This window comes from Chlamydotis macqueenii, chromosome 24 (assembly GCF_036417535.1).
Source record: "Chlamydotis macqueenii isolate bChlMac1 chromosome 24, bChlMac1.mat, whole genome shotgun sequence".
In the NCBI taxonomy this organism is placed as follows: domain Eukaryota; kingdom Metazoa; phylum Chordata; class Aves; order Otidiformes; family Otididae; genus Chlamydotis; species Chlamydotis macqueenii.
This window is the reverse complement of record NC_141579.1, coordinates 2,394,029-2,422,011: the sequence shown is the minus strand read 5'-3', so window position 1 is coordinate 2,422,011 and position 27,983 is coordinate 2,394,029. Positions and strand designations below refer to the sequence as shown.

At 43.4% G+C, this 27,983-nt stretch overlaps 1 protein-coding gene across 2 annotated transcripts; it reads right to left on the bottom strand.

Annotated features, from left to right (window-relative positions):
* Positions 1 to 226: 226 nt before the first annotated feature.
* Positions 227 to 27,935, bottom strand: NCAPD3 (non-SMC condensin II complex subunit D3). 2 transcript variants are annotated; one of them, XM_086766299.1, is made up of 35 exons: positions 27,831 to 27,935; positions 27,459 to 27,613; positions 26,713 to 26,875; positions 25,033 to 25,211; positions 23,992 to 24,162; positions 23,615 to 23,676; positions 23,267 to 23,354; positions 21,953 to 22,086; positions 21,204 to 21,276; positions 20,567 to 20,692; positions 20,130 to 20,382; positions 19,544 to 19,627; positions 19,310 to 19,390; positions 17,132 to 17,205; positions 16,092 to 16,226; positions 15,084 to 15,304; positions 13,409 to 13,600; positions 12,965 to 13,062; positions 12,722 to 12,837; positions 11,609 to 11,716; positions 10,942 to 11,053; positions 10,739 to 10,846; positions 9,481 to 9,719; positions 8,699 to 8,778; positions 7,294 to 7,431; positions 6,822 to 6,955; positions 6,472 to 6,671; positions 5,802 to 5,912; positions 5,225 to 5,383; positions 4,279 to 4,448; positions 3,983 to 4,122; positions 3,779 to 3,856; positions 1,211 to 1,285; positions 1,047 to 1,110; positions 227 to 954 (listed from the first exon to the last, which is right to left on the bottom strand). In XM_086766299.1, the coding sequence occupies exons 1-35, from the start codon at positions 27,901 to 27,903 to the stop codon at positions 846 to 848; spliced, it is 4,503 nt and encodes a 1,500-aa protein (XP_086622425.1). In that variant the 5' UTR covers positions 27,904 to 27,935; the 3' UTR covers positions 227 to 845. The 2 variants fall into 2 exon arrangements, with proteins under 2 accessions (XP_086622425.1, XP_086622426.1); XM_086766300.1 differs by having other exon boundaries at positions 19,565 to 19,627.
* Positions 27,936 to 27,983: the final 48 nt, after the last annotated feature.

Sequence of the window (27,983 nt, the reverse complement as noted above, 5' to 3'; positions counted from 1 at the left end):
GCGCAGAGCACAAAGCTATGCATACGACTTACCAACCTTGATTTCAGTGAGTTACTCATATCCTGCTTGCAGTCAAGTAAGGGTCTGTATTTAAAAGCTGCTGGGTCCAACATTAATTGAACTGAGTGCCTAAGATACCAGCGACGTAGTAGAAGAGACTTTGAGGCTGTAGAAATCTATAGAAAAAAATAATTTCTCTGTCAGATCAAGAAAAGGAGAGAAGCTGTGGGTGGAATTAATTCTGTAACCCTTTATTTTCATAAAAATTTAATAGTAGGAAATAACATAGTTCAAGAATGGAAACATTCCGTATAAAAGAACATTAAGGCTGTTCATACACACAGGCATTTGCCCAACAAATAAAGAGGTGATGTAGCATACAATTACCACATTTAGGGGTGTGGCAGTGACAAGCTGTTTTACCTTTGTTCAAATTAAAGCAACTCTAGTATATAACCAAGAGGGACAATGAGGGATGGCGTGAGTAAGCCAAGCCACTCACTTCCCTGCAAGCTGTGATAAATACGTTTATTGCTAAGCCAGTGGCAACATTATGCTCTTACTTTTCCAAATGGACAAATAACATATCCTGTGAGTGAAGGGCAAGCCTCCCTTTGTACTGCAGCTTTCTAGCACTCCAGCCAGCTTTGTCAACAGCAGCAGCTTATAATACATACATGTGTTAATGCAGGCTTTGTATGCCCATATTCTAGATAGCTCATGTAAAAACCAAGTAAGAGCAGATAAGGGAGGAAGGACATGTGCCCACAATGATTTATAAATACAGAAGGAAAGGACAGATTTCAGGCAACATGATGATTCTGTACAAAGGTTCAATGAAAAGATCAGTTTTCTTTCAGTGCACTTTTCCGCTGGGACCGCCTCAAAGGGACACGTTGTCTGCTTTTTTTTGTTGCTGGAGATTCTATTTTCCACTCCCGTGGCAAGGGCAGGCTAGAAGAAGGAAGCAGAATGACCATTTATTTTAAAGCACTTGACCAGTCTTTCTCACTATGATTGCTGTTTCAGACCTGCCTTGAACTTACGGATTCTCTGGTGATGTCATACAGATAATATCTCTTGGCTTCTCCTCCTCAGCCTCTTTCGTCTCTGCAGATAATGCACATATTTTCATATTTTTAAAATGCCACAGATTTGGTCATTTGGGGTTTTTTCCCCTCCTCAAGTTAGAATCACAAAGATAACTTGCCTGGAGCTGAACTGGGTGTGTGCGTCACGCTGATGTAACTGACCCCAGCACCAAAAGTTAAGTCATGAATGGTCTCTGAAATAAAACACACGTATGAGCAGTCAGCTTGTGACATAGCCAGAGGACAAGGCACGCTGCAGTAGGACACTTAAGCGTCACAGAAGAAGTACATCCAGTTAATTGCAAGCACATACACATACACATACACTTTTCCAGCCCAGCAGACCTCAGGTGTCTCCCATCCAGCCTCAAAACTACGTGCTGAATCTGATGGGCCATCTGTGCACATCAGCTTCATACTCCACAGACTTACAGCCTTCCTTGGATGTGGGGCAAATTCATTTAATGTGCGACCGCAGTCATAAGCCTCCCTGTCCTACCTAGGTTGCATTGCAGGTTTGCCATCTTTTGTAACGTGTTAGATTCAGACCAGCTGCTTTTCCTAGTCAAGGCAGAACACAGGGCCCCTGAAGACTGACAAAGGACCTGAACAGCCCTTCTGTGAGGAACTGCCTGCAGCCAGACAAGAGGAATCACTTGACAAGGAAGCTAGGTAGAATTTAGCTTGCCTGAATAGGCCACAGTTGTCAGCTGTCTCTTTCCTGTCATTTATCTCAGGAGAGATGTCACAATATTCAGATTTTACTTTACTCCATGCTGTTTTGTGCTCATGTTTCCCAGAATCTTTCACAAGGAAATAAGGTAGAAGGTGTTTTATAAGGTAGGAGCTGGAAAGTCTGCTAAAAGGACTTCTCTCTACAGACTCACTGGGGAGATACCTGTTCTCAACTTCTCAAGTGCAAAATGGTTTACAAAGAACTGCATCTCCAATAGTTTTAGAACGACATAGTGGAGAAATAAAAACGTTTTGATTGTCTATCAGCCTGCAAGACCCAGCGCCACCATGCAGATGGCTCAACACACGCTAACTGAAGTGATGATAATGCTCTGTACACTTTGTCTCCTCACTGAAGGACACATGCTGCCTCGAAGAAAAGTAGGAATTCAGCCCTAGTACCACTGCAGATTAATGTTCTTCCTCCTTTTTCACCATATGGTGCTTAAGAGAAACAGCCATGCAAGCTTCCAGACAGAGATATGGTGCTTAAAGATTTCTGCTCTCTAAAAACATGCCCCCATTTTTTTTTTTTTTGCACAAAGATCACTGCCTGTTGCTCAGGCGGCAAAGAGAAACATGGAGGCAGACAAATCTAGCCAAACAGTGGAGCGCAGAGGGAAGAGAAGGGTCAGATTTTCCAGTGGATGCACATCACTGCTGCTGGTTTGCTCCTGCCTCCGCGCAGATGTCAGGTATTCGCGGACTGCCACACAGCTGACTGCCTTATTGCCCACACGTCGTTTGCTCTCCTGTGTGCGCGCAGGTCAGGCGCACAGTGGCAGGCAAAGAGTGCAGTCAGATACCGGTGCTTCTGGAAGATCGACCCCTTCCCGCAACAATTCACAACTGCCCAACGAGAGATGATCTATCAGACACTCGACCTCCACTCCCAGCTTAACTGGAGCTCTCTCCAGAGTGCGGGAGGGTGTTCAGCACACTCACAATTCACACCGCGGCAGAGATGCCCTAAAAGAGTTTAGCATAAAGGAAGGGAATCTACTGCTGGAAGTCAGCTCCGTTTGTGTTTTACTCTAACGGCCTCTCGCGCTTGTAGAAAGCGACACTGCAGAACGCTGCGGGGCTGTCAGAAAGCATTCCAATAAAACCTAACTTTTGAAGGTCAGGTTTTGCGAGATGGCAATTCAGCTGCAATGGACATAAGCACAGCAGACTCAATTTGTGTATTAGAGATTCCTCTCTGTGTAATTTTTTTACTTTAATTTCCACAGCAGAGTGAAAAAACCCAAGTAATTCCTTCTCCAATGCTCAGTTTGGTTCTTTCTGAGGGTAGAACACACACGCTCAGAAATGACCGTGCAGGTTATTAATCCCACTTGAACACTCTGTGTTCTCTTGCAATGGTCACAGCTCACTGCCTGCTCTAGAAGCAGGTCGTAGCCCACCTGAGATCCTTTGTTTGGGCAACAGGAACTACCCGTCTTAGAGCTGAAAAGGACCAGACCTTGAGTATTTCCCTCCGCTGCAGTGTTCTGTAATTCAGGCTAAAAATGCTAAGCTGTGCGTCCAGAGCTAAGGAGAGCAAGTGCCTCCATGCAACAGAATCTTGCACGCTTTGGGCAATGCATGTTATTAAGGAACCATGACAACATGCCTCCTTGGCAGCCCGGAGTCGATGAAGGAAGAAAAGGCAGTAGCTCTGTTACTTCAGCAGCCCCAAATAAATGCTCTCCTGCACTGACTCAATATTACAATACCCTGTGACATGTAAATGGAGACCGTATTGGACTGTCCTTCCCCATGTACATCATTCATCCGAGACCTTCAATTTCAGAAGAGTTCTTATTTACTACAACCATTTAGATCAATACATCACCTATAGCTATGAATGACTAATTTTCTCTGCTCATTAGGGGAGCCATGCATTGCTACCTCTCTCAGAGAATGAGTGCTCAGCCCCATCTGAAAGGGTTCCTGTGGGTTACACTTACGTTCTGGTGTGCTGACTGCACGGCCCACCACAGGAACATTTTCTTCGGTAGACTGTTGATTCAAGCTTTGAAAGGATACTAGAAATAACAAGGAAATAATTAAGACTAGAAATGTATTCAGTCAGAGACCTCAAGGGTCTAACAATCAGGCTGTGTCAACTAGATCTAGTCCAACGCTAGATCAGTTTGCAGCAGGCTTCCTACCTTGCTTGCTGCCAGCTGCGCTTGATGGAAGTGGTACAGCTGATGATCTTCCTCCAACACTCTTGCTATGTCGCTTGCTTGTGGCTTCCACTGCTTTCCTGGCAGAGTTCAGGATGGCAAGTGTGCTCAAGGATGCTGGCCTACAGGGCAAAAAAACATGACAGAAACAGTGAAGTGATTTCCTTCTGCAAGCCCAGATGTAATGATGAGAGAGACCTGTCCCCTCCCAATCCCTTATGATCGTAATGTAAGCCACACAGAATATCATAACTGGTAATAGAAAGAGAAACCCATACCTGCGACTGAGCAACGGCTGTCCCGGAACATCAGCACCACGTGTAGTAAACTCAGAAGGCACCGAGGAACCACTTGATCCAGGAGGCAAGGCCTCTCTCCCACTTACATGAGACTGAGCATCATTATTGCAGCCAGCAGAAGGTACAGCTCTCTCCAAAGATGGAGGTTGCTACAGAAAACAGGAGAAATATGTCTAACAATGGATACAAGTGTGGAAACCCTAGATACAAGATGCCTAGACCTACATGCTGCATGATTAAGAATGGCCCTTTGTGTGATGGATGTAAAGGGGTGCTAGGGAGAAAGAATTTGTTGGCCAAAATTTTAACAAGAAGCGAACAGGAAGTTTTGATGCAATACGTATGTCCTAGTTCAGAGGTCTATATATAGGCGCTCTTTTAACGTCAGCAGAGAGAGAAAGGTACTTCCAGGGTAGAAGCCATCTTGTCTTAAGGTAGGCATCTAAAATAGTTCAGGGCAGTTGACCCAAGCACATAGTTATTTCTTTATGTTGACTTTAAAGGAGGATCTGCATGACTAGGACAGATATGTTTCCACTCTGTAAAGACCTGAAGTCAGATGAAATGAACTCTTTTCTTTTCGACCTGTTTATCATCTTTACCACTCTGGGCACAGAGAGCAGTACAACATGTAAGCACAGACAATGGCAAATGAGACTTAGTTTTCCCTTTAAATTGAATTATTTTTACATTAATTGTTTGCTGCTCCTTTTTGCCTAACACGTGTTGTTTGTTGTCGTTCTAAGCATATTAAATGAATCTGAAACCACAGCTTCTGCCAGCAAAGGTGAAGAGGGATGAGAACATTACATAACCACTCTGTTAAAAGTGCTGTAATAAGGTCCACAGACATACAGTCTGGGTGTTAGGTGTACAGAAATTTTAGCATAGGAGACAGTACGTGTAGAGAGTTAATGGCACCAACCACCTCTGCCTGTGCTGCCGAGACCTGCTCTTGGTCCAGCTCCTTCTCTCTGGCCAGCTGCTCTTCGTATTTCCTCATATCATACTCCAGCTCGACTGCCAGCTGCTTGTCCACAGCAAAGAACTCTTTGATTTCATTTCGGTAATCCTGCATCATTTCCTGGAGCAATAAGGAATGTTTAAACTCGTTCAGAAATCTCTCCTGACTACTGATTCATGTCTCCATTCAGATCACAGCTGCTTAAGTGCAAAAGGAAATACCAGTTGGTACAGCAGAGGTGTTTTTAACAGGCTAAGAGTTTGGATTCCAATTTGTACTTCAGAACATGAAAAAGCTTTCCAGCATTCAAGCTTTCTGCCCACGTTCCACTGAGAAGGCTCACACGTAACACACTGAGATCCTTATCTAAAATCCCTCCACCTCCTACATTATTTAACACGGTGGCAGTGTCACAACATCATATGCCTTCTAAATTTCCTTCTAAGAAGGCTGTTCGTTCCATCACTGGTTGCACATCTAACACATTAACTCAAGGGAGGAAAAAAAAAAAAAACAACAAGAAAACACTTCCCCTTACCCGTAGGTAGTTCATAAGGTCCCTGAGAGCTGGGATCCTCTTCTGCTCCATTAAAGACTTCAGTGATGTGACTATTGGGATGATGTTTTCTATTAAGTTCTTCTTTTGAACCTTTGTTTGAACAAGGCATGAACAGTTACACAATGCAATAAAGGAGCAGCCACTCTGTGGTTAGATGAATGGCCTAAATGAGAGGAGTTACCACTCCATAGCAAGGGAATTACCGCAATTAAGCCTGCTCTTATGCTGCACACATGTACGTAGGCTTTTAACCTCAGCAGAGTCTTTTAAGATGCATCACTAAGTCAGCCAGTTCTCACATCGAAGGCAAATTGCCAAAAGGTGCACCAGAAACCATTGTTGCGCTCAAATGCTTCACCAGTAAGAGATCTGTGGAACAAATTTAGCCTAGCGGAGCTTCACTGACAAGCAACCTTCACAAATGTAGCCTTAATGTTTTGTTTTAACACACAGTGCTTCCAGAGGCACCCTCTGATCAGAGCGGACCTACAGACAGAGCCTGAATAACAGCCCACAGGCATGGTACGTCATTGGTGTCACTATGATACTTGGAAAATTTTTTTGCGCAAGTTCATCTATTGCAGAAACGTAAAATTCCTCCCAGTACGGTGTCCAGCCCTCTTCCCACTTCAGATCAAGTGCCATTCACCTGCGAGATGAGCTTTTTTTGTGCCGCCTGCATGACAGCACTGGCCATTGCCATCTCATCTTCCTCAGGCTGAACGTCTTCATCGGGTTTGGATCTCATAGTTGATAGCTTGATTTCTTTGCAGCTAAGGACTGCAAATGTATCTGAGAGCAGCTCACTGGCTTCCAGGTCCAATGGAAGTATGTTATCCACAAAGCATCCTGGAACACACAGGGAAGAAATAAGAGGTATTTCACCGGAAACAGCAGTGCCAGCAAAGGCAGGAAGATAACACGGCTGGATTGAGAGGCTAATGGTTTTATACAGACACCAGTTCTTTGTCTGCCAGATTTTTAAAGACAGGCCCTTACCTAGGATGTTATGGCTGATCTTTGCTGTGATGTTGAATCTCTGCTCATCTGTGAAGTGGTCTAGCAGGAACTTGTAGATATGCATCCTTTTTTCTGTGTTATCTTCTCCCTTCAGAGAGAAGAGATTCTTTGCCCTGTGGTAGAGCAAGACATTTTACAAGGGCCTAGTCACGTTATGCCAACTCACAGAAATAATAAGACTTTAAATGAGCAAGGAATATTTGAATGTCGCTTTCAAGACCCATAAACCTGTCAGGACACCACACACTCCTAGAAATTACATGCAAAAGTCCTCCCAGAGGTGTCATGGGGAAGGCAGGACACTCTTAGCGTAACACTGTTTCCCCTAGCCATTTCCCCACTACTGCACACATAATCACAAAGCACCAGGAGCACTTTGCTGCAAGCAAAAGCTGCGTGGCCAGACAGCCCATCATTTTGCAATAAGGAGATACAAATGTGCTCAACTGACCGCGCGCTCTGGGAAAACTTGTTGTACTTCTCGTGTTTCTCATAGCTATTGAAATAGTAGATGCACTCGATGAAGTGCTGGGAGAACATTACTGGATTCCTCTTCAGCAAGAGGTGCACCAAGCAGAACTCTCCAAGCCTGAAAAGGAGGAAAAGGAAGAACTTATCATCTGGCAGCTTCTAAAAGCCACCCCTGAAACACAGCGCAGGGCCAGAAGCTGTAAAGCCGGAGGATGGTTTTCCTCTGCCAAGTCTCCCTCAATACCACATTTAATTATTGCCCAGCTCCATCTGGGCTTGAACAAGGATATCAGCTTATTGACTTTAAGCCTTTTTTTCCATCCAGAAAGAGATAAGACGTTTTCAGGACCCACAGCACTACTTCATTTTTTGGCCATTAAAATAAACAGAGACAGAAATAAATCTGAACTTGAATTCAGGCACAACACTTTCATTATTTAAATAACTGAAGTTCCATTGTGGCTGAGACACTCACAGTACTTTTGCAAAAAGTTAATCACCAAAAGTCCTGCAAGAGCTGCAAGTCAGTCCCAGACCCGAAGAACGTGGTTTTGTCTGGACGCAGTCACTGAATGTAGATGCAAAGAAAAAGGCTCCCAAAGAAATAGCACCGTGTTCCTTAGCTAAATCTCTAGGAATACGACGTTGCAATGTCACCATCTACTGGAAAGACATTTTTACATATTAAAAACTCACTGAAGAGGAAAAGAAGTGTGGATATGCACTAGTAAGCAGTGACAGGTTGATGGCCCTGGACACACCAATCTTCAGACAGAGTGAGCCAGGCAAAAGCAAGTAGCAAGCTGCCCAAACTTCCTCTGCATCCAGCATCCCTGTATGATCTGCCATTAGAGGAACCTGCCCCACTCCCATTCTCGCTTAACACAGCAGCTTGAGACTTTGAAACCCACAAAAACCTCATCAACATGCACTTAAAGCCAGCGTGCATAATTCCTCTTACGCGTCAAAGTATTACAAAATGTGGTAGAAGGTTTAAAAAAAAACAAAGCATGCCCTATAAGAAAAAAGAGAATATTTAATCCTAGTCCAAAACCAGCACTGAGGACAGAGCCTGTTAGAAAACCACGAGGAAGATTTCATAAAGGCTTGTTTCAAAAATGGCTTTTTTCTGGATAACTGAGAATCAAGAACACATAGCTTGCTATTCTAAGACCTTCAAATGACTTGGAAAAAGGTTCACCGCTTTTTTGCTACCGTCACAGACCCAAAAGCGTGAACAACTGTATGAGTGAAGAGGTTAATGGGAGAATCATCTGCTCTCTCACATAAATTTTTCTCTGCATGCTGAAGGTGCAAGACTGAGACTCCTTTGACTACATCTCTGACCTTCAACTCTTTCATTATTTTACAGATGATTATTTTACCTGGCAATATCTGGATTTGGATCCACCAAGACACTGACAAAACGGAAGAAGAGACAATCTTTCCATTTCACAAACTCCTCCTATAAGAAATTGGCAGACAGTAAATTATCAACCTGAATTAGGAAAAACCTGGCGTGAACCTTCAGACCGCAGTCAGGCCAATATCTGATGTAGCCCAGCAGAACGTACATCAGGCAAATGAGCAAGCTATACAACTTCAGCTGGAGGTACACAAAATAAACCTCAAGATGACAAGTTCTAAAGGCAGTTTTAAACATCCTAAATGCCACAGCGGCAAGCATCCAGGTTTAGCAGAGCATCAATAAAAAAGTAGAATCATGAACAATCTGTTCTCCCATGCCAAGGCACACATGCTTTTCAACATTGTTCTTGGAGCCGAATGCACTCCAAATCTGCTTTGGTTGGCTTCATATGAACATTGGGAGGGCAAACATCTTGAGCCTCTCAACATTTAAGTCTTTAGAACAATGAGCAGAGAGACAGAAGGAGAAAAAGGTGCTGGGATGCTTATCGTATTCATTCGTATAGGAGTGAAATTGATGGGGATTCAAAGAAACAGAAGACAAGAAAAGGGATAACCCTCGACTAAAAAGAATCTTATTGTTCAACTGTGTAACAAAATATATAGTTTAAAGTCTTCTTGATTTAGTGTAGATTCATCAAGCTACAAGCAATAGACCCACTGGTCAGGTTGCTAGTATTCAGCACAACAGAGGCACTTGAAGAGGGTTGTCAGATGCATGCTTAGGACCTCTATTTACCTGCAGAAGGTTGGCAAGCAGGAGCAGCGTCTGCTGGCGGATTAAGGGACTTGGGTCCTTCAGACACAAGGAAATGTTGGGAATATATCTGTCCACGATGGATGTGTAGCGGATGCATAGATCGCACATCACGATGACAACATTATTGCGAACAGCCACATCACGCGACACCTCCAGTTCTCGAGCTAGAGCTGGAATGGATTTCTTGGCCAGATCCTCATGCTGTAAACACAATTTACCTGTGAAACAGGGACGAGACTGTCAGTGCTGTGAATACATTCTTCTTCCTAACCACCAGAGCCCAGCATGCTGCCTCCTTTGAGTCCAACATGAGCCGAGAAAGGAATCAGGAAGTAAATAAAGGAATAAACAAGAAACACATGCTGAAATTTGATGAGCAATCTGCAGGACCTCTCAAAGAAATGATACTTCAAGGAGTTCTTCCAAACTCCTTTTAGACCTACAGTGTGGGTCTCTTTGCCAAATTCCCTCCTTCACAGCGAACTATTTCTGTGTACAGGTTATTATTCAAAGCAGCTAAAAAGAACAGCCCCAGCTGTCATAGGCATAGCAGGGAGACACCCACCTCTAAGAGCATCACTAAACTAACTTAAAATAAAATAGCCTGCATTCTAACATTCCTCCTCCCTAACTGTTTCTAAGCTCTGTACAAAAGTATTAAGCTTCCCAAAGCAGTTAAGGGAAGAATAATATTGTTTATTGGCAAGAGAAGAGAGTTTTTCCTAACCGTAGAGGTACTACAAAAACAGAACTTTCACCAAGTATGCTCCATGATACTGGAGATCTAGATTTGACCAGGCTTCTATCAACAAAGCTCTTCATTCATGCCGAGAACAAGGAACTATGTGCAGTCATTCTGCTCTAAACCGCACAAAAAGCACCAAGTTTTCTTCCTGCTCTGCTGAGTACCTTACTACATGTAAGATGATCCTTCAGCCAGACAGCAACTAACTCCAAGTACAAGGACAGTACAATTCTGAAGGACGTTGCTAATTATTGATCACTATTAGCGCATTAACCACCTTGAGAAGCAGTCGCAAAGATGGCAGGATTTTATGGGTTGTGTAACTTGTTACCATGGATATTTGCATTGCTAAAAGCTATGAGCTGAGGCAATGCGAACATTGAGCACTGTGGTTGTCCATTACAACTGACACAGCTTTTGAGCAGAACTTTAATCAGAAAGGGTGGGAACTGGATACACGAGGGCACACTTCCACGGCAGGATGACACTTACCTAGAGTAATGAACGCATGAGCTCTGACCACTGAAGGCATGGTTGACCCTCTGAATTGGGACAGTGGCTGAGAAACTGAAATTTCTTCACCATCTGGAGAACTAGACACTAGGGAAGAACAGGTCAGGAATGAAAACGTGCTTTTCCAGTAAACAGTGTTGTCTGTAAAGGCAAATTTAAAGGCAGTACGAAGAGCGCCTCACATTGGTCCTTGTTGACAGAAGCCAGAATGGACTGAATCAAAAGAAAGATGCGTTTATCCACTTTGGCTGGACACAGCTGTGCAACGTCACCCAAGATAAAGAGGTGTCTCACCTACAGAGAAAAAGCAACACTGCAGTCAAAAGGCAATGGCTGAGCTGCAAATGAAGTCAGCAGGAGTTGGTATGGTTCATCTCCAAAACCAACGTAAAATTCCCTCAGTCCTTTCAAGGAGACAGTGGCTAGAGAACAGAAGGTGAAGCTTTGAAGCATAAATGGTGGGTGTATTTTTAATACACTATAACCCTCCCCCAGCTACTAGTAATATTGAAATACTCCCCGAAGTATTCTATGTGTTTTACAGACTTATTTCCCAAACAGCTTATCTAAGAAGTATGAGTGGAAAAGCAAAAAAAAAAAAAAAAACACGTCGTTTTATTAAAAATACACGAGATATCATGTCCTTAAAGCAATTGCTGATGTATAAAACTGTTGTATGCTCCCAGGCCCACAAACATCAGATTTCATTACAAGCATGCCACATTTCAAACAAGGCGTGCACATCGGTATCTTCCTACGTAGCACACTTATTTGTGTGAACTTTAAGGAACACCAGTTTCAAGTAGACCTACATACTTTGACCAATCTGCGATGGGCAACCATACTTACCATGACATCTTCTTGCAGCCGCTCTGATCCGTCCTCTTTGAAGACTATATCAGAAATATAGCTTTCACAGACTGATACTAATTCTCCACACACCTGGTTGAGCAGCTCCTGTTCCATAATTAAACGAAATTATTTCAGCAATTTATTAATTAAACAAAATGTAGTATCTGTCCACACATGAATCTCTAACCTGAAAGTCATATGCTTTTACTAATCTAGGTCCTAATGAAATCAATCAGACAGTGCCTTAGAACTTTAGAATTCTTCCTGCACATCAAAGGATGTGTGCAAGTGTCGAAACACCTTGGAGAATCTGGCTTTTAATGATCCACAGGCTTAAGTTTACCTCATTATAGAAATCACACAGATTTAAACAAAAAGGGTTTAGGTGACTGTTCCACGTATATCCGACACATTTGAGGTTGCCTGTGTGAATTTTTAAATGTTGTTTGGGAAATGCAATTCCTTTCAAATGAAAACATGATGCAAATTCCAAGGGGTGGAGGGGAATGGAAAAAAAGCTAATCGTCTACCAGATTGTGATGAAAACACAGCATCATTTCTCTATTTCTAGTATCTAAACCTGATAACATCAGAAACCAAATACGTATACATATGGCAGCTAAGCTGTTAGAACCACGAAAGTGGCCAATGTGCAGGAACATCTGCATTTGGTTGTAAGCCAATAATCTATAATACTATGATGACTGCTATAGAATAATCAGAGCTTATATTATAAACCTGTAGCTTTGAACTGGACCAAGCCTGAGAAATAGCTGGTATCATAAAGGCACAGCAATGGGTCTCCTTTAGGAATTCTGTAAGCTTTGAAGGAAGGCAAACGCAAGGTATTTCAGGTGTGTGTGGGGGGGAAATTCTTCTGAAGAAAGAGGATTTCTTAAAGTCCATCCTTAGCTACAGGATGTTCTCCACCACAACTGCAGTAAAACAAGTACGAGAGCTGAGCAGAACAGACTCGAGTTGCTGTTGGAGTCAGATCCTCTTTGTTTAGAGAGCAAGTCAACCGACAGACTAGAGACTGAAGCTGCCTTCAAGAGACAGCCCTCCTAAGTGTGAAACAAGCTATTTTAAAAGATGTATTTTAAGTCCCACCTGTGTCACCTCTGGCACACCTGCATATGCACGGCAGAGCTTCTCCAGAGTTTCTACAGCGGGGCTAATCACCGTCAAGTCACACGGAGACTCCTTCAGCCAGCACTTGATATTATCTGAAAATGAGATCACACACATAAAATGAGCGTTTCCTAAGCTTATCAACTGCTTATGGAGAGAAAACTGTTAAGATGGGAGGCAGGAATGCTGTGTTCCCCCCTGCAGTTTCTCAGGGCCACTCACCAATCAGCCTCTCACAGGTGCTTTTAGGGAGCTGCTTTGCAACATGACCGATGACACACAGTACATGTCCCGTAGTATCAGCGCTCATGTTCTGCTGCCTGAAAAACAGCAAAGCAGACAAACTGACACTAATGCTAAGGAACACCACCAAATCACAGTAGAAAAATCCTTTCATCTGCAATACGCATTATTAAAGCAGACCTGTCAAACCAAATGAAAGCTCGAAAAGCTTAAGGTAAGAGCTGGTTACTGCCCAAACCTGCGGGGCCATCGCTTGCCTTCTAGCTGCTGAACCGATTGCCTGAATAAAGAACTGTGATCTAAGCAGCTAAACAGCAACCTGCCTGTGGAAGAACAGAAAGTGTTCACTAGCCTTCTTCCTCCTCTTCACCCCCCCATCTCTTTCCTGCAGAATGGAGGACGGAGTTCAAAGCACACATATACCTGCTGACGTTGTCCCAGGATTCAATGATCTTGGAATAATCCAGCTTGGCTGAAGAACCTGCCACCTTAGCAAGCAGCACCCAAGCCGGTACAGCATGCTCCGTTTCCAAATGAGACATGACATTATTAACGAAAGTGGAAGTGAACTTGTTCCGTCTGCACCACATATTAAAAGCTTTGTTCAAGTAACGGCTACAAAGAGGAAACAAAAGAAAAGTAAGTAGAAGGAAGAGTAAACAAAACACTTGGTCGTAGATACTGGCCGTAAAATCCAACACCTGTCCAGAATACGCTGGGCAACACAACAAAGCTGCTATCGCTTGGCATTCCCACCACTCAGAATACGTAGAGATTTCCACTACACATTTTACTAGCAGTATTTCAGTCTTTCCGTTCATAATCCTGACACACTGCAGACCTGGCATACAAGCACGGATGTAGTGCTCTGTGTCAGTAAGATGGAAGGTCCAACTGATACCACGACAAATCAAGAAAATACAATTTCAGCAACCTGTAACAAAGATTTTCTAGTAGTTGTTACTTAATTCCCATAATGGGACAGGATACAGTAATGTCAAGGCACCATAACTTGCTGATTTTTCTGTTTAACCCTAGTTACCCACTTCATGTTGAAACAGTTCTAAGATTTATCAAGCTGCAAGGTATTCTAAGGTCATGCAAAAGAAGGTATCATGAATCTGCAAACTATGTTATAAAATAGCCCAAATTAGAACATCGACAGCTTCACAGATTGGCAAGGCAGCACAACCAGTATCTCATTTTCTATTTCTAAGCTATTATGCCCTGTTGACTAATAAACATACAGCTGTCTTTAATCAATGTTGTGTCCTTGTCATACTGTGTGTCATCTCAGTTCTTCTGCTTCTTCCCACAGCATTCTGCAAAAGGCAGAATAATTCTATTTGTCATAAGACTAGTAACATATTGTATATCAGAATTAATAAAAGGTGATGTTCTCCTTTCTTTATATATCCTCTCTTACTTCTGTCATCAGAACACCTCCATTTGACTTAAATATTCATGCTGCGTCAAGCAGCACCAACACATCAAGAAGAGCATGCAACACTCCTGCCTATGAACACTTGAGTTCAGGGAGAGAGCACAGGTAACGAGAGCAGCAAATGAAAATACTTGACACAAAGGAAAAATCACACTCTTCTCATCAGCTGCCATCTTGTCCGTGCTCACCAGCTTCTCTGGTCCCAGGAACCGCAGAGCAACACAGGGACTTCACAACATGATAGTTTCCATCTCTAGCAGTCACATGCACTTATACTGACTGTTTCAAGCAGGGAATTCAAACAGCTCAAAAAAATCCACCCAATAAATTTAGTTTCTTGTCTTTGGACAACACACAACATGTGCATTTAAACAGTACGTAAACTATGACACCTAATGGTCTGTGGCTGCGCAATGAACGAGAGAGTATAAACTCAAACTCTTATCTTAGTCCTTCAGTCAATTTCCTTCTGCAAAGGAAAAGTTGCACGTTCTACCAGGATTAAAAGTAAAAAAAAAAAAGAAAAAAAAAGAAAATCTAATTTTGTCCTTTAATGCTAACATAGTAAAGGCAATAAAAACATCCGACGCGTCGGACAAAGGGCTGTTATGGAAAAGCCATCAGAGCCCACAAGGAAGGGAAAAATGCACTTACATCAGCTCCTGGCTTTCTGAAGTCAAGAGGGTAAGGAGATCCCACGCCAGAACCTGGTTTTGATCTTCAGTACTGAATTTATTATAACACTTTATATGTTGCAACAAGAGCTGATCAAGGCAATGCAAGGCCTTTTCTTGAACAGCATCGTCGGTGTCCATTACGACAGGCACCACTCCATTTAACCAGGCCTTCTGCACCAGAACATTGCTGTGCTGAGACTGAGAGAAACACACTTTGTATTAGAAACGTTGAAAAATCATTACAGGATCCCGTACGCATGGGTAAGATCAGCAAATCCTCCAAATTCAGCTACTAACTTTGAAAATAAATTTTAATAAACCCCAGCATACTGCTCAACTAGCACTGCAGTGTGAGAGCAGATGGGACAAGAGAACTTGTATCTCCTTGCCACGGCAAGGTATTTGATCATACCAATGATTAAGCTGCTTGGTGCTTCTGCTGAAGTACTGTAACACTTTGTTTTGAAACCCTATGAATAATTATAACAGTATCGCAATAAACTTGTACAGCAGATGATCTAACACTAAAAAAAAGGCAAAAAAAAAAAAAAAGCTTTGCTTAATATAAACCCTGTGCTCCCAGCCTAAGTTACTAACTCTTTGTGAATAAATAGAAAAGGAAAAATATTGCAGTGCTATCATCTACAAATTACATCTTAGTAAAGTGATTCAGAATTTTTTTTTTTTAAACTTGAGAAGACCAGCAACATAAACATTTTCTCCATGACACATGAATCAACAGCCAGAAAAATAAATGTTTCCAACAGTTGGAAGCATCCTACATAAATCACAAGAATGTATAAGAATGAGTCAGGACTTCCAAGTCAAAAGGTAATTAAAAAAAAAATGAAATTAAATGAAAAGTCATAAAATGAAATTCACTGAATGAATAGCTGACATACACCAGATTTGTCTGTCTCCTCCTTTTAACCCACAGTTTGCTCATCTCAGCTCTGCGTAAGAATTCATGACATTTTTTCCTCACCGCGAGGAGCTCTGTTATATACTGCAAGGCCTGCTTCCGCACAGAAGCAGTGGTGTCCCGGCAACGGTCCCGAAGAATGGACAAATCTTCCGCAGTGCAAGGGATCACGTTGTGCTTCAGGATGTTCGTAATAACCTGGAAGTCAAATACCAGCACAACTTTGTTGGCAACACAGGCCACGCGCGTTGGGTCGCAAATCAAAAATACAATCTACCCCCTACCAGCTTTGAGTAGAGATTAATTTATCTCACCGAGAGTGAAACATCGCATTAACAATTTATGAGTACTGGGCACAACTGGAGATGGAGAATGAATTTCAGTCACTCCAATTTTGTAACAGCATTCGGATAGAACGAATGTCACAATTTCCCCTTGAAAATAATGTGTCTCTTGTACGAACCATGTCTTTTACCTGATCATACAGAAGAGGGGATTTCAATTTTTTTCTTTTTAAATCAAAAAGCTTTAAACCAAGACAATCGCAAAGCCTTAACTTGAGAAGCTTAAATCAGCATGTGAACTGAGGGGGAAGAGTTGGAATTAAGAGGACTAACAGAAGACGACCGTATTCTTTAAAACGATGACATTTTCACTGAAGCGTATCTCTTTAAAAGCTAACGACTTCATTTACAACATTGTGCAACAAGCAAAGCAACGCATACCTCAAAAAGAGGCTGGGTATAACCGAATCTCTTTGTTAACAAGGTCAAAACAAACTAAGCAGCTAATATGCTTCAGTTTACAAGGAAGTCGCTTAATTGAAATGCCTATTGACATTTGGAAAGAGCCTCTCTTTCTAAATGACGGAACAAGAGAATGCCAGCAAGGGTACTAGAAAAATTTTCCATCATCATGCCTGCATTATTTACTTATCAGGAATTAGCAAGCAAGACCTTCTCAAGGCGCTCTGCAGGAATAGCAGGAAGCTACAGGTGGGCAAAATTCCATACAGTTCGCTACAGTGCTTTGGCCCAATTATTTATTTTAATGGCATGCTAGGTAATCACTGAGAAGAGGGAAACATGGGAAAACCGCTGTACCTGGAGAGCAGATTTCCTCACGTTGCTTTTCTCATCTCCAGCTCTCCGTCTCAAGGTGGCCATGACTTCTTTTCCTACCCAAAACCAGGATAAAAAGAAATTATCCACACCAGCCTTTAGCAGCACGAACACACCGAACACTGTGCGGCAGCAAGGACAAATACAGCTCTGAACTCAACTGAACAATAATTTGTTCCCCGAGACTTTCAGGGGGCAAGAGAGTAGGACTGAACAAAGCACAATAAGAAACCCAGAATAATCCTAAAAAAAAATCCCAAGCATTTTTCCAAGTTCTTTCATTTGAAAATATATTTTAAGATATATGACAAAAGAAAGTGATATACCAAATCATTTGATATATGCAGTAAAAAGAAAAAAAAAATCTGTAATTTTTGACCTGATTTCAAGCATTTTACCATTGCTTTTAAGGTTTCTATTTATTGCTGTTTGTTAGATTTTTTACGGCATTAAGTAAGATTTCCCCAATATATGCCAAACCTGGAGATCTGTTACTTAGAGACATTCATGTGGAGATCCACTCTGGTGCCATGAAGAAATATTATTAGTCACAGGGAGCTAATCAAAAGTAGTTTGAAAACAAATTTTTGCTAAAGGAAGCAAAGGGACTTTGATCTGCGCTTTCTTAATGGGCAGTTGTGATTGCATTTTCCTCCTGATAACAGCTTGACAGAAAAAGCACAGAACCTCTTTATTGAAAGATTTTGCCATTAAAATAGGCCAGCTCTTGTGAAGGTGATCAAATCTGCTCAAATAATCACACGCTGACAATTGACGCTCATTTTACTCACAGTGACATAGAAAAGAGAAAAAAAAAGCCAAATCAACAAACAAACAAAAAAACCCTGAGTTCTAAATGGCTGAGAACTATCAAGGGAATTCTGCAGTGCACACTTCACCCTGTAGATTATCCCTACCCTTCTCATCTTTGCCCTTGTGGATTTAGCACATTCTGACTGTTCTCAGCTAAGATTTACTTCGCTTCTAAAATATGAGCTGTTTGGTTTTCAAAGTGCAAAATTAGCACAGGCGTAAGCCAAACAGGAGTGTGTGCCAGACAGCTTTGCTAATGCACCTTGACTGGCTCGGCGAGCCCTGATTTCAGCTATCCTCTTGAGCTCCAGACAGTCCTTTTTCATCCAATCCTTTTCTTAATTTGTTTTGCCAAGTGCCAAGTGTATGCTCAGCTGGGTATCAGATACAAAACCAGGGCGTCCTCTGCCACAAGGAGCCTGGAGCTAAACAGGGAATACACAATACCTGAAGTGGCCTGGAGGACGTTTCTATCTGAGAGAGCAGATTAATGAAATTTATCAGTGAAATGTCTTAAAAGAAAGCTTTCAATGGGAAAGATTGGAGCCTGGCTCATAGAGATAGGGAGAGAGATCCCATGTGAAGAGCAGCATGAGACGTGTAACAAAGACAGCAATGCAGGATGTGAACCAGGCAGCAAAACCGAAGTGTCAGCAGTTCAGGAGAGGTGAACAGCAAGAATTGAGAGCAAAGATATTGGCAGTCGCCTAAAGGTGAGGAAGAAAAGCTTTACACAGAAGAGGAAAAGAAAGGAAGAGATTCAAAGAAGGAACGTCGTGGCTGCAAAATCAGCTTACATGCTGATTTCATGCTGTCAACAAATTAGAACTAGCTGCTTGCCGTTCTGCATCAGTTCATTTAACCTCACCCTTTGCTTTCAGCTCCAGCCAATACCTGATGCTGCAGAGAAGTGAATTCTTCGCGACATAACAGTGCTAGTCAAAGGTGCTGCTTTTTATGTAGGAAAAATCTATTAGTCCTTTGTGCATCGGTGCAAGAGATTTAATTACCCTTAAATTTATGGAGTTACACGTATTATATCCCACATCCTTTTAGGAAAGAATAAATTACCTGCTTTTCAACAAGTGTCGCCACCATATTAGTACAAACAAACATCAGGATTTCAAGATTAAAGGTATCTTTCTGACTTGAGTGGAAATAGCACTTTTTTGTGGCTCGCTTTGTGACACTTCCACTGCCTTCATCACCATAAGTGTTTTTTAACAGCTCTACAGAAAGCTCTCTCCACTTTCTTTGAACAACGGACAACGAATACACTTCAGAAAGCCTAATTTCAATTAATGTTTTGAAAAGGTATCTGAAAAGGCTAGTATAATTTTGACATACCGTCAAGCAAAGTATTGCTACTGACTGCCAGCTTAATACTTTCTAAAGTTGGTAAGGTCTTCAGGGGATGGCTGGACGCACCTGAAAGAAAAGTTAAAAGTTTAAGAATAAAAAAGGCGTATGTTCACCCAGCAAGATGGTTCACTGTTAAACAGAGAGTCTCATGCATGCCCTAGGTTTTACAGATATGCATATTTTTAGAAAATGGCATGCTAAGAAAAGCTTGAGGCTTACTAGAAAAGAATGACTCTATACCTTCTGCACTGACTATCAAATCCGTAGGGTTTGTGTTTGCTTCCACGACTGTACGGTCAGAGGCTGCCAAAAAGAAACAAAAAAAGAAATTAAATGAAGTGTTTTAATTCTGGATATTCTGTCATTCCAAATCTTTTCAGCCAAGTGATCCAACTGTAGGATGCTTTGTGCATACTTACGAATTGTGCCATCTGGCCTTTACTACACCTGAGGGAGCTCAGAATGCCAGTCACGAACAAAACAAGTTGGCAGAAGCAAAAGGCAACTCAAGATTTAATTAACTGCCAGGCAAGAATGAATTTTTTTTTTTTCCATGAGCAATTTCAGTTGTCTGTAAGTATCCACCAAAGGTATCTCATGGAAGAATCTATTTAAAACTGATATATGAGAATAAATCCCTTCATGAGTAACAAGACTCATCTATTACATCTCATCACAACACAAAACACAAGTATACGATGTGCAGGTTTTAAAGTTCCTGTCAACTAGTTCTTCTACCTCCCAGTAATTATTCCACAGAAGTTCAAGAAATGCTTTCACTATCTAATTTACCCACAATACTTACAGTTTTGTAATAACTCCTGTATACTCTCCAGGGTAGCAGCAGCTTTCATTTCAAGACAGCGGGCAAAGCTGCTTAAAGCTTTGCTACGGACCACAGGTGCTATGTCTGAACACCGGCCAAACACCATGACCTGTACTAAAAACTTATGCTTCAGAAACTTCTGATGATCCAGGGACAAGGAGCTGTCCAAGTTCCTCTCAGGCACATCCAACAAAGCTAACGCTACATCAAGAGCAAACACTCTGTAGCCAATCTGTTCGGAAGAAAAAACACACAAGGTGCTGTTAATGTGAGCAAAGACGCAGGCATTCCCTACTCTGTTTACCCATTTTTAGGTACCAGCAATAACAACTGTGCCATTCAGCGCTGACACTGAACCCTTCATCTACAAAACACTGCTGTATCTGAACCCCGGAACATCAAGGAAACGCACTTACTTTAGTGTTGCGTGAGTATTTGTAAAGCCAAGCGATGAAGTCAGCAAACTCCCTACAAGGGAATTTGGTCAGCAAATTCACCACAGCCTGTGCAGCGTACGTGCGATAATCAGCCTTATCTGGGACCTGGAAAACAAGGGCAATTGCACGGTATGATATTTTGATGCTCTGCTCTAGAAGCTAGCATGGCATTTCAGGGCTTAAGGTAAGTAATTTTTTATTTAATGAGGCAATATGGTCACATTCAGCAACGACTGGGAGCACAATCACAGCTTCCTTGCTCGCTACGTCAGCACTCACCCCGAGTCACACAGCAAATTCCCCAAGGCAAAGATGGTGCTCAGATTAAATCCAGAGGCAGTATGTCATCCTGGCAGCCTTCAGATAGTCAGCTAGGCAAAGAGCTCTCCTAATCCTTATTTTCCTCTACCAAAACAGAGGTAAAAGCAACTGGAAGTTTTGGAAAGGTCACAAGTAGGGTATGATCAATTGCGAATGAGGGAGGAAGCGTTCATGCTCAGTATTCTCCTGGAGTGTGACACTATTTTTAAGATGTCTGAAAACTCTCGTAAAGATCACAACAAAACACAATCAGGCCGTCAATAAATTTGCAAATGATGAAAATCTTTTTTTTTACCTTGGCGCAGATATGTTGCAGCAATATTCGAAGAAGAGGAAAAACAACTTCTTTCAGCTCATCTACTACAGAACTGCCCAGAAGAAAAACAAGTAGATTTTAATAAGGCTGGTTATATAACAGAGCAAAAACTAAGTCAGGGAGACTCCTTTTGGAATATATTTCAAAAGTCAGGAGAAGCGCGCATTCGGGAATCAGGAGCGCTAGTGCGGAGAGCAGACCTACTTCCTTTCTACATTAACCTGGCTTTGCAGGCAGAACACACTTATTCCAATACACTTCTACAAGTAGAAGGACAATATTCAAAGCTTCTTTATTTTCAGTCTACTTACTATATGTTGTCTGGTGATCTCTGCACAAACTACACTTTCCAACAACATGGATCCCCACACAGGGGGAATAATAAACACAGCCCAAACATGTATTTAAGCAGAAGAAAGCAAAGCACTAAGGAGAAATGAGCCCCAGATTAATCTTTAATTTCCTTTACAATACTTTGTAGTAAACCACAAGACCTGAAAAACTGACACAAAGCCACTTTTCTGTCAAACAGCACCTTCTTTCCCCTCTGCCGGCAAGTTCAGGAAATTCCCATCACAGACATTTTAATTAAACCTCATTTGCACAAACAACTTCAAAGTCAGTGCCAGTTTGTCTCATCCTTTTATCAACTAAATAGTAAACCAAAGGCATGCCAGAATAAAGAGCAGACATATCCAGAAGGGTAGTGCCAGAACTCTGTACTTCACCTGATGAATTTTATAGCCCGATTCCTGGCACTGATCACAGAGGATGTGATGGCAAGGACTGCAGGTTTGGAACTCCCACCACTTTCCAGCATAAGAATGATGTAGAGCATTCGCTGGAAGACGCAATTAAGAATCTGGAAAGAAAAAGTTATTTTCAGGTTCATTTCAGTAACAACTGGAACCCATGGATACTCATTCTGACCAGGCTTAGGAAATAATTCTGAACCAAACATGACTTCTAGCAGAATAATTCAAAGAGAAGCCATTCATTAACAGACGTAACATCTTTTCCAGCTATGATGTTCTCATACAAGCTCAGCAAGGCCTGAGAAGGGCTTCCTGAAAACATCAACAGATCCCTGCCAAAACAGTGGATTTCAATTCGCCAGAAACGTTTGGCATTTCCGGAAATTCATTGGGTTTTGCACAGAATACATCTTAAACTAAACGCATGTTTTTACCACCAGCTACTACATCTTCCTGATAACACGAACGTCAACAATTCTGAAAAGCTCGTGCTGCACTGAGAAACCAAGGAGGTTGAAACAGAGGTCTAAGGCTGCTAAAGGTGGGCAGACACTCGGGTACCTGTCAGGTTAGTGCGTACTAAGCTCCAGGCTTTCCTGACTAGACAGCCACTAATCCCCTGGCTTGCTAGCTCAGAGTGAGTTCAGAAGGGTTTACAGAGACTTGCAAACACACCCAAAGTTCAAAAGGAACTCCACAGGAACAACACACAGGTAAGTGGGAGATTACATAGTGTGCTTGACCATTTAAGAAAATAAAAATGTAAAGCTGCGGACACATTTCTGGTAGAACTGGATGCTCCGTGATGATAGAATAGTCTCTGAATAAGAATCAACCCTGCTCACCATCGTCTGTGCACACCACTTCCCCGTCATGCTGCACAAGCTAATGCCACAGCACGCTACCAGGCAGTGCTGGAGCTCCACCTAGCAGGAAACAAGAAAATTCCAGGCAAATGCAGTAACCTGGAATTCTCTTTTGTAAGACAGGGAGGTTTAACGCCACTGTAGCTATCCCCTGTTTTCGATTCATTTGCCGCAAGAGTCACTAGAGCACAGAATTCAGTGCACGCAAAATGCATCGTTGTACAAGTCAAAGGAAATAAGGACTGGGGTGGAAAAAAGCATCTGCCTTCTGACCCAGCAAACACGTGCACACGCGTGGAAGTAAAATGAATGTAAAAAGTAAAAAAACATGCAAGCAAAAGTGATGTACAGAGAAGGAAAGAAACAACTACTCTTTTTCAATACTGCAGTGAAGATTTTAAAGATTTTGTCCAACTTTTACCTTATCGTCTGTACCATGTAGAGGGAAAGACAGCAACCGCAGTCCATGATAGGCCAGCTGAGGAATGTACTTGGCTTTGTTAACATCCCTAAGCAAAAGAAGGCAAAGAGGTGTCTTCACCTCTCATCAGAAAAGCATTTACTACAACTGTTACAACGTGCTCACTAACTGGAAAACATTCAATTCACTAAATATTGTTTACTGTTAGCTAGGTGGAACACGTTCTAATTATCTTTAGCGAAAGAAATCACTGCTTTCGTTTTCGTATAAACAAGATAACAACAACACCAGCACCAAGCGCTCTGCCTGTTCAAAGCGCCATATAAACACAAAGAATTACTTGCTCACATTGCTGCTGAAAACTCCAACTCGTGTACCGCTGGCTCAAAGTTTGTCATTTTGACAAAGATCTGCAAGGAAACAAAGCCAACCTTAGCTAATTCACATGAGGGGAAGATGTGCAGGTCTGACGGGATGCTTGGGGGTCAGGGTTAAGCACCTCAGAACAAAACAAAGTGCCTGGATGGCATTAGCCAGCAAGTGTTAAACATAAGAGACAGATACAGAGCAAGAAACCCGCTCCAAGATTTATGCTGAGGACAGCCTAATCCGGGGACCAGACTACGAAAGGCAGGGCTGCCATCCCTCCCTTAGCATGGAGTGCTCTGCATCCACCAGAAGTTTGTGTTAGGTGACACAAAGGTCCTTGAGTTGAATCTTATTACCTGCAGGCAGTTCTGCACACACTGAGGTTTCTCTTTGAGGGAGAACTTAGGGAGAAGTCTTAAAAAGTTTTTCAAAAGAAGGAAGATTGCGTTGCGAATTTGAAGAAAATCATCTGTTGAAAAGTACACATTTTCACGGTCCTCTTCCTCCTCTTCTGATATCTCTTCCATCTATAATGGCAGAAAAGAGAAACAGCACCATCCTGTCCCACAGCACTGGCTGATCTCTTTTGCACATTTCAGTGCTTCACAGAGTTCTCAGCCTAGGTCCTACATGATTTCACATGCAAAATTCGAAATCTTTTATTTCAGACTAGTTAACACATTTAAGAGGGGGAGGGAAAAAAAAAAAAAGACAGAAAGATGAGCGTTAAATTAAAAAAAAAAAAAAAAAGAAAGCTCCAACACAGCCTATTCTCATTTTGAAGGAGAAAGTCCATCAGAACTGAAAACAGTTATCTGAATTCTCATCTGACACTTGGAAATTTATCTCAAATGCCTATGACCTTCTTCCCTTGCTTGTCGTGATCCTGTGGCACTGATGTTCTCTCAGGATTTCTGATGCATAATCCTCAGATCCATATTAAAGAAAAAAAAGAAGTATAAATGTTAGAACGAGCAGCTGAGAACAGCTAACCAAAGCATTTAGCCTTTAACTTCCCATCAGTAAGCTGGCAAGGAAATGCAAATGCCTTTTGCAAGCTGCTCACGCACTAACTTGAAGGGAAGAAGCTTATACAAATTAGTTTCTCCCTCTGCTACGGAGCTTTCTAACAATATGCCACAGACAAATAAGCTGTATTTTTTCTATTAGTCAGCAGCCAGGCAACTGCAGCTAATGTTGAATCATCAGACCTCTGAAATTCCTAATAATAGGTACAGGATCAAGAACACAGCTGAACTGCTGAATAAAAGGTTAAGAATTAAAGAAAAGGAAGAAAAAGAGGAAGAGTATCAGGCTGACCTAGAAGTGAAATAGCTTGCAAACCATTAGCTTACTAATAGAGATTTATACCTGAAGAGATTACACAAACAACTTACATTGCCACTCTTGCATGGCTTTCCTTTCTTTCTGTTTCTTCTTGCATTGGTCTGAGAGCTCTGAGTGTGCATCTTCTTTCTTTTCCTCATCAGATCTTGTTCTTGAGGCCAACATTTTGTCAGGGTGTGAACACATTGATCAAACATCACTTCATGAAACAGCTGGTGAGCTACGCTGCCTGCCCAGAAAAGACAACATTAGCCACCTTCCAGACAAAATACCGGGACAGCACCGAATCACCTGGCTACCTCTCCATGTCCTTTCACAGCCAAACAGATAGCCAGGACAAAGGCATTGTCCTGGGAGCCTGAGGGAGTTCAGGAGAAGAAAAATAATTGTTTGAACAAAGCCAAACTGCATCAGGATGACACACCATCAGCAACGACACACTCCAGTAGGACCACCAGCTGACCGACCCCTTCTAGCTGGTAATGCGCTGCACAACAAAGACGAGCGAAACTTTAGAGCAGAGTATAGAATCACAGAATCACAGACTGGTTTGGGCGGGAAGGGACCTTCAAAGCCCACCCAGTCCAACCCCCCTGCCAGGAGCAGGGACATCTCCAACCAGATCAGGTTGCTCAGAGCCCCGGCCAACCTGGCCTGGAACGTTTCCAGGGATGGGGCATCCACCACCTCTCTGGGCAACCTGGGACAGTGCTCTACAACCCTCATGGTAAAAAATTTTTTCCTAATATCTGATCTGAATCTACCTCCCTCTATTTTGAGACTGTTACCCCTAGTGCTGTCACAACAGGCCCTACTGAACAGTTTCTCCCCATCTTCCCTGTAGGCCCCCTTGAGGCACTGGAAGGCCGCTCTAAGGTCTCCCCGGAGCCTCCTCTTCTCCAGGCTGAACAGCCCCAACTCTCAGCCTGTCCTCACAGGAGAGGTGCTCCAGCCCCCTCATCATCTTCGTGACCTCCTTTGGACCCTCTCCAACTGGTCCATGTCCTTCTGATGTTGGGGGCTCCAGAACCGGACGCAGTACTGTGTGAGGGATCTCAGTGATGGTCCATGTAGGGCCACTGTGGGAAATTACAAGCTACACACAGCTGTGAGAACGCAACCTTGGAGAGGGGAGCTAGGAGGGTTGTTATCTCGGAGAGGGGACCTAGGGTTGTTACTGAGCAGCACGTTGTGCCTGGGATTGCCACGACCCAGGTGCAAGACCTTGCACTTTGCCTGGCTGAACTTCATGAGGCTGGCACGGGCCCACCTCTCCAGCCTGTCAAGGTCCCTCTGGATGGCATCCCTCCCCTCCAGCGTGTCGACGGCACCACACAGCTTGGTGTCATCGGCGAACTTGCTGAGGGTGCACTCTATCCCACTGTCTGTGTCGCCAACAAAAAATGTTAAACAGGGATGGGCCCAGCACGGACCCCTGAGGAACGCCACTCATCACCAGTCTCCATATGGACATTGAGCCGTTGACCACCACTCTCTGAGTGCGGCCATCCAGCCAACTCCTTATCCACCGAGCGGTCTGTCCAAATATACTAGCCTTGAATACCAAAGGATATTGCTGTGTGTTCTGGTTTTCAGTGAAGGGGGGCTACGGTGGTAGCTTCCGTAAGAAGCTGCTAGAAGTTGCTCCCCTTTGTTCAGCGGACTTGGCCGGCTGATTTTGCCGGAGTGATGTTTTATGCAACAACAAAGAGGCACATCCCTTCACTCACCTGGGATTTCCAGCAGCAGGAAGTACAACCCAGCCGCGTGAAGAGCGTAAACCCTCTGCTGTGCGTTAGCTCTTGCATGCTGTCCCGCTTGGACAAAGTGGTGCAACACAGCCACAAGAGCAGTATGAGAGAAGTTGTTTTCGGCAAACACGGTCCAGACATTCTGAGGCAAAAATATGTGAGAAACAGTGAGAAATTCTGTATTAACATAGCTCTTTACTAGTAGCTACTATTAATATTTTAACAGTTGCCACTGCAAACAAAGCCCTACATATACAATACATATGTAAATGTTGCCGAACACAAGCCAGCTGCGTGCCCAGGTGGCCAAAAGGGCCAACAGCATCCTGGCTGGTATCAGAAATAGCGTGGCCAGCAGGAGCAGGGAAGCGATTGTCCTGGTGAGGCCGCACCTCGAATACTGCGCTCAGTTTTGGACCCCTCAGTACAAAAAGGACGTTGAGTTGCTGGAGCACGTCCAGAGAAGGGCAACGGTGCAAAGAAGGGTCTGGAGCACCAGTGTGATGAGGAGCGGCTGAGGGAACTGGGGTTGCTCAGCCCAGAGAAGAGGAGGCTGAGGGGAGACCTTATCGCTCTCCACAACCCCCTGGAAGGAGGGTGCAGTGAGGTTGGGGTCAGTCTCTTCTCCCACGTAACAAGTGACAGGATGAGAGGAAACAGCCCCAAGTTGCGCCAGGGTCGGTATTTTCGTTCGGCTGAACGCAGCCCGCTGCGGTTGGCCTCACCTCTCTGTTCTCACCGTCCTGGGCAGCGAAGGGCACCAGGCACTGGTAGAGCCTGGTGAAAGCATCCAGCTCGTCTCCCGCGATCTCCGCCGCTATCCTGGAATCCAGGGCTTCGGTCTCTATGAAATCCAGATCCCAGACCGTGTCCACCCAGCCTGAGGGGCACAGAGACCACAGACAGTACTTTAAAATAAATAAATAAATAAACGACCCAAAAAACGGAATACAGGGGAGCGCCCCTCCATGGGCTGTCGGTAGCGTGACTGCGCGGCGAAGGGGGGGGGGGGGGGGCGGCGGAGAGAACGCCTCCGCGTCCCGACCACCCTCACCCCCCTGCCCAAGGTTGGACCCTCGCCACCCGCGGCCCCGCACCTGCGCCCACGTCGCGCAGCCGCCACTCCGCCAGGACCCGCGTCAGCTCAGCCGCCGCCTCCTCCGCCGCCATCCCGCCACCGCCGGCCCCTTTCGAACCGGCCAACCTCCGCGCGCCACCCGCCGATTCCCCGGATGCAGTCGAGGAGCCTC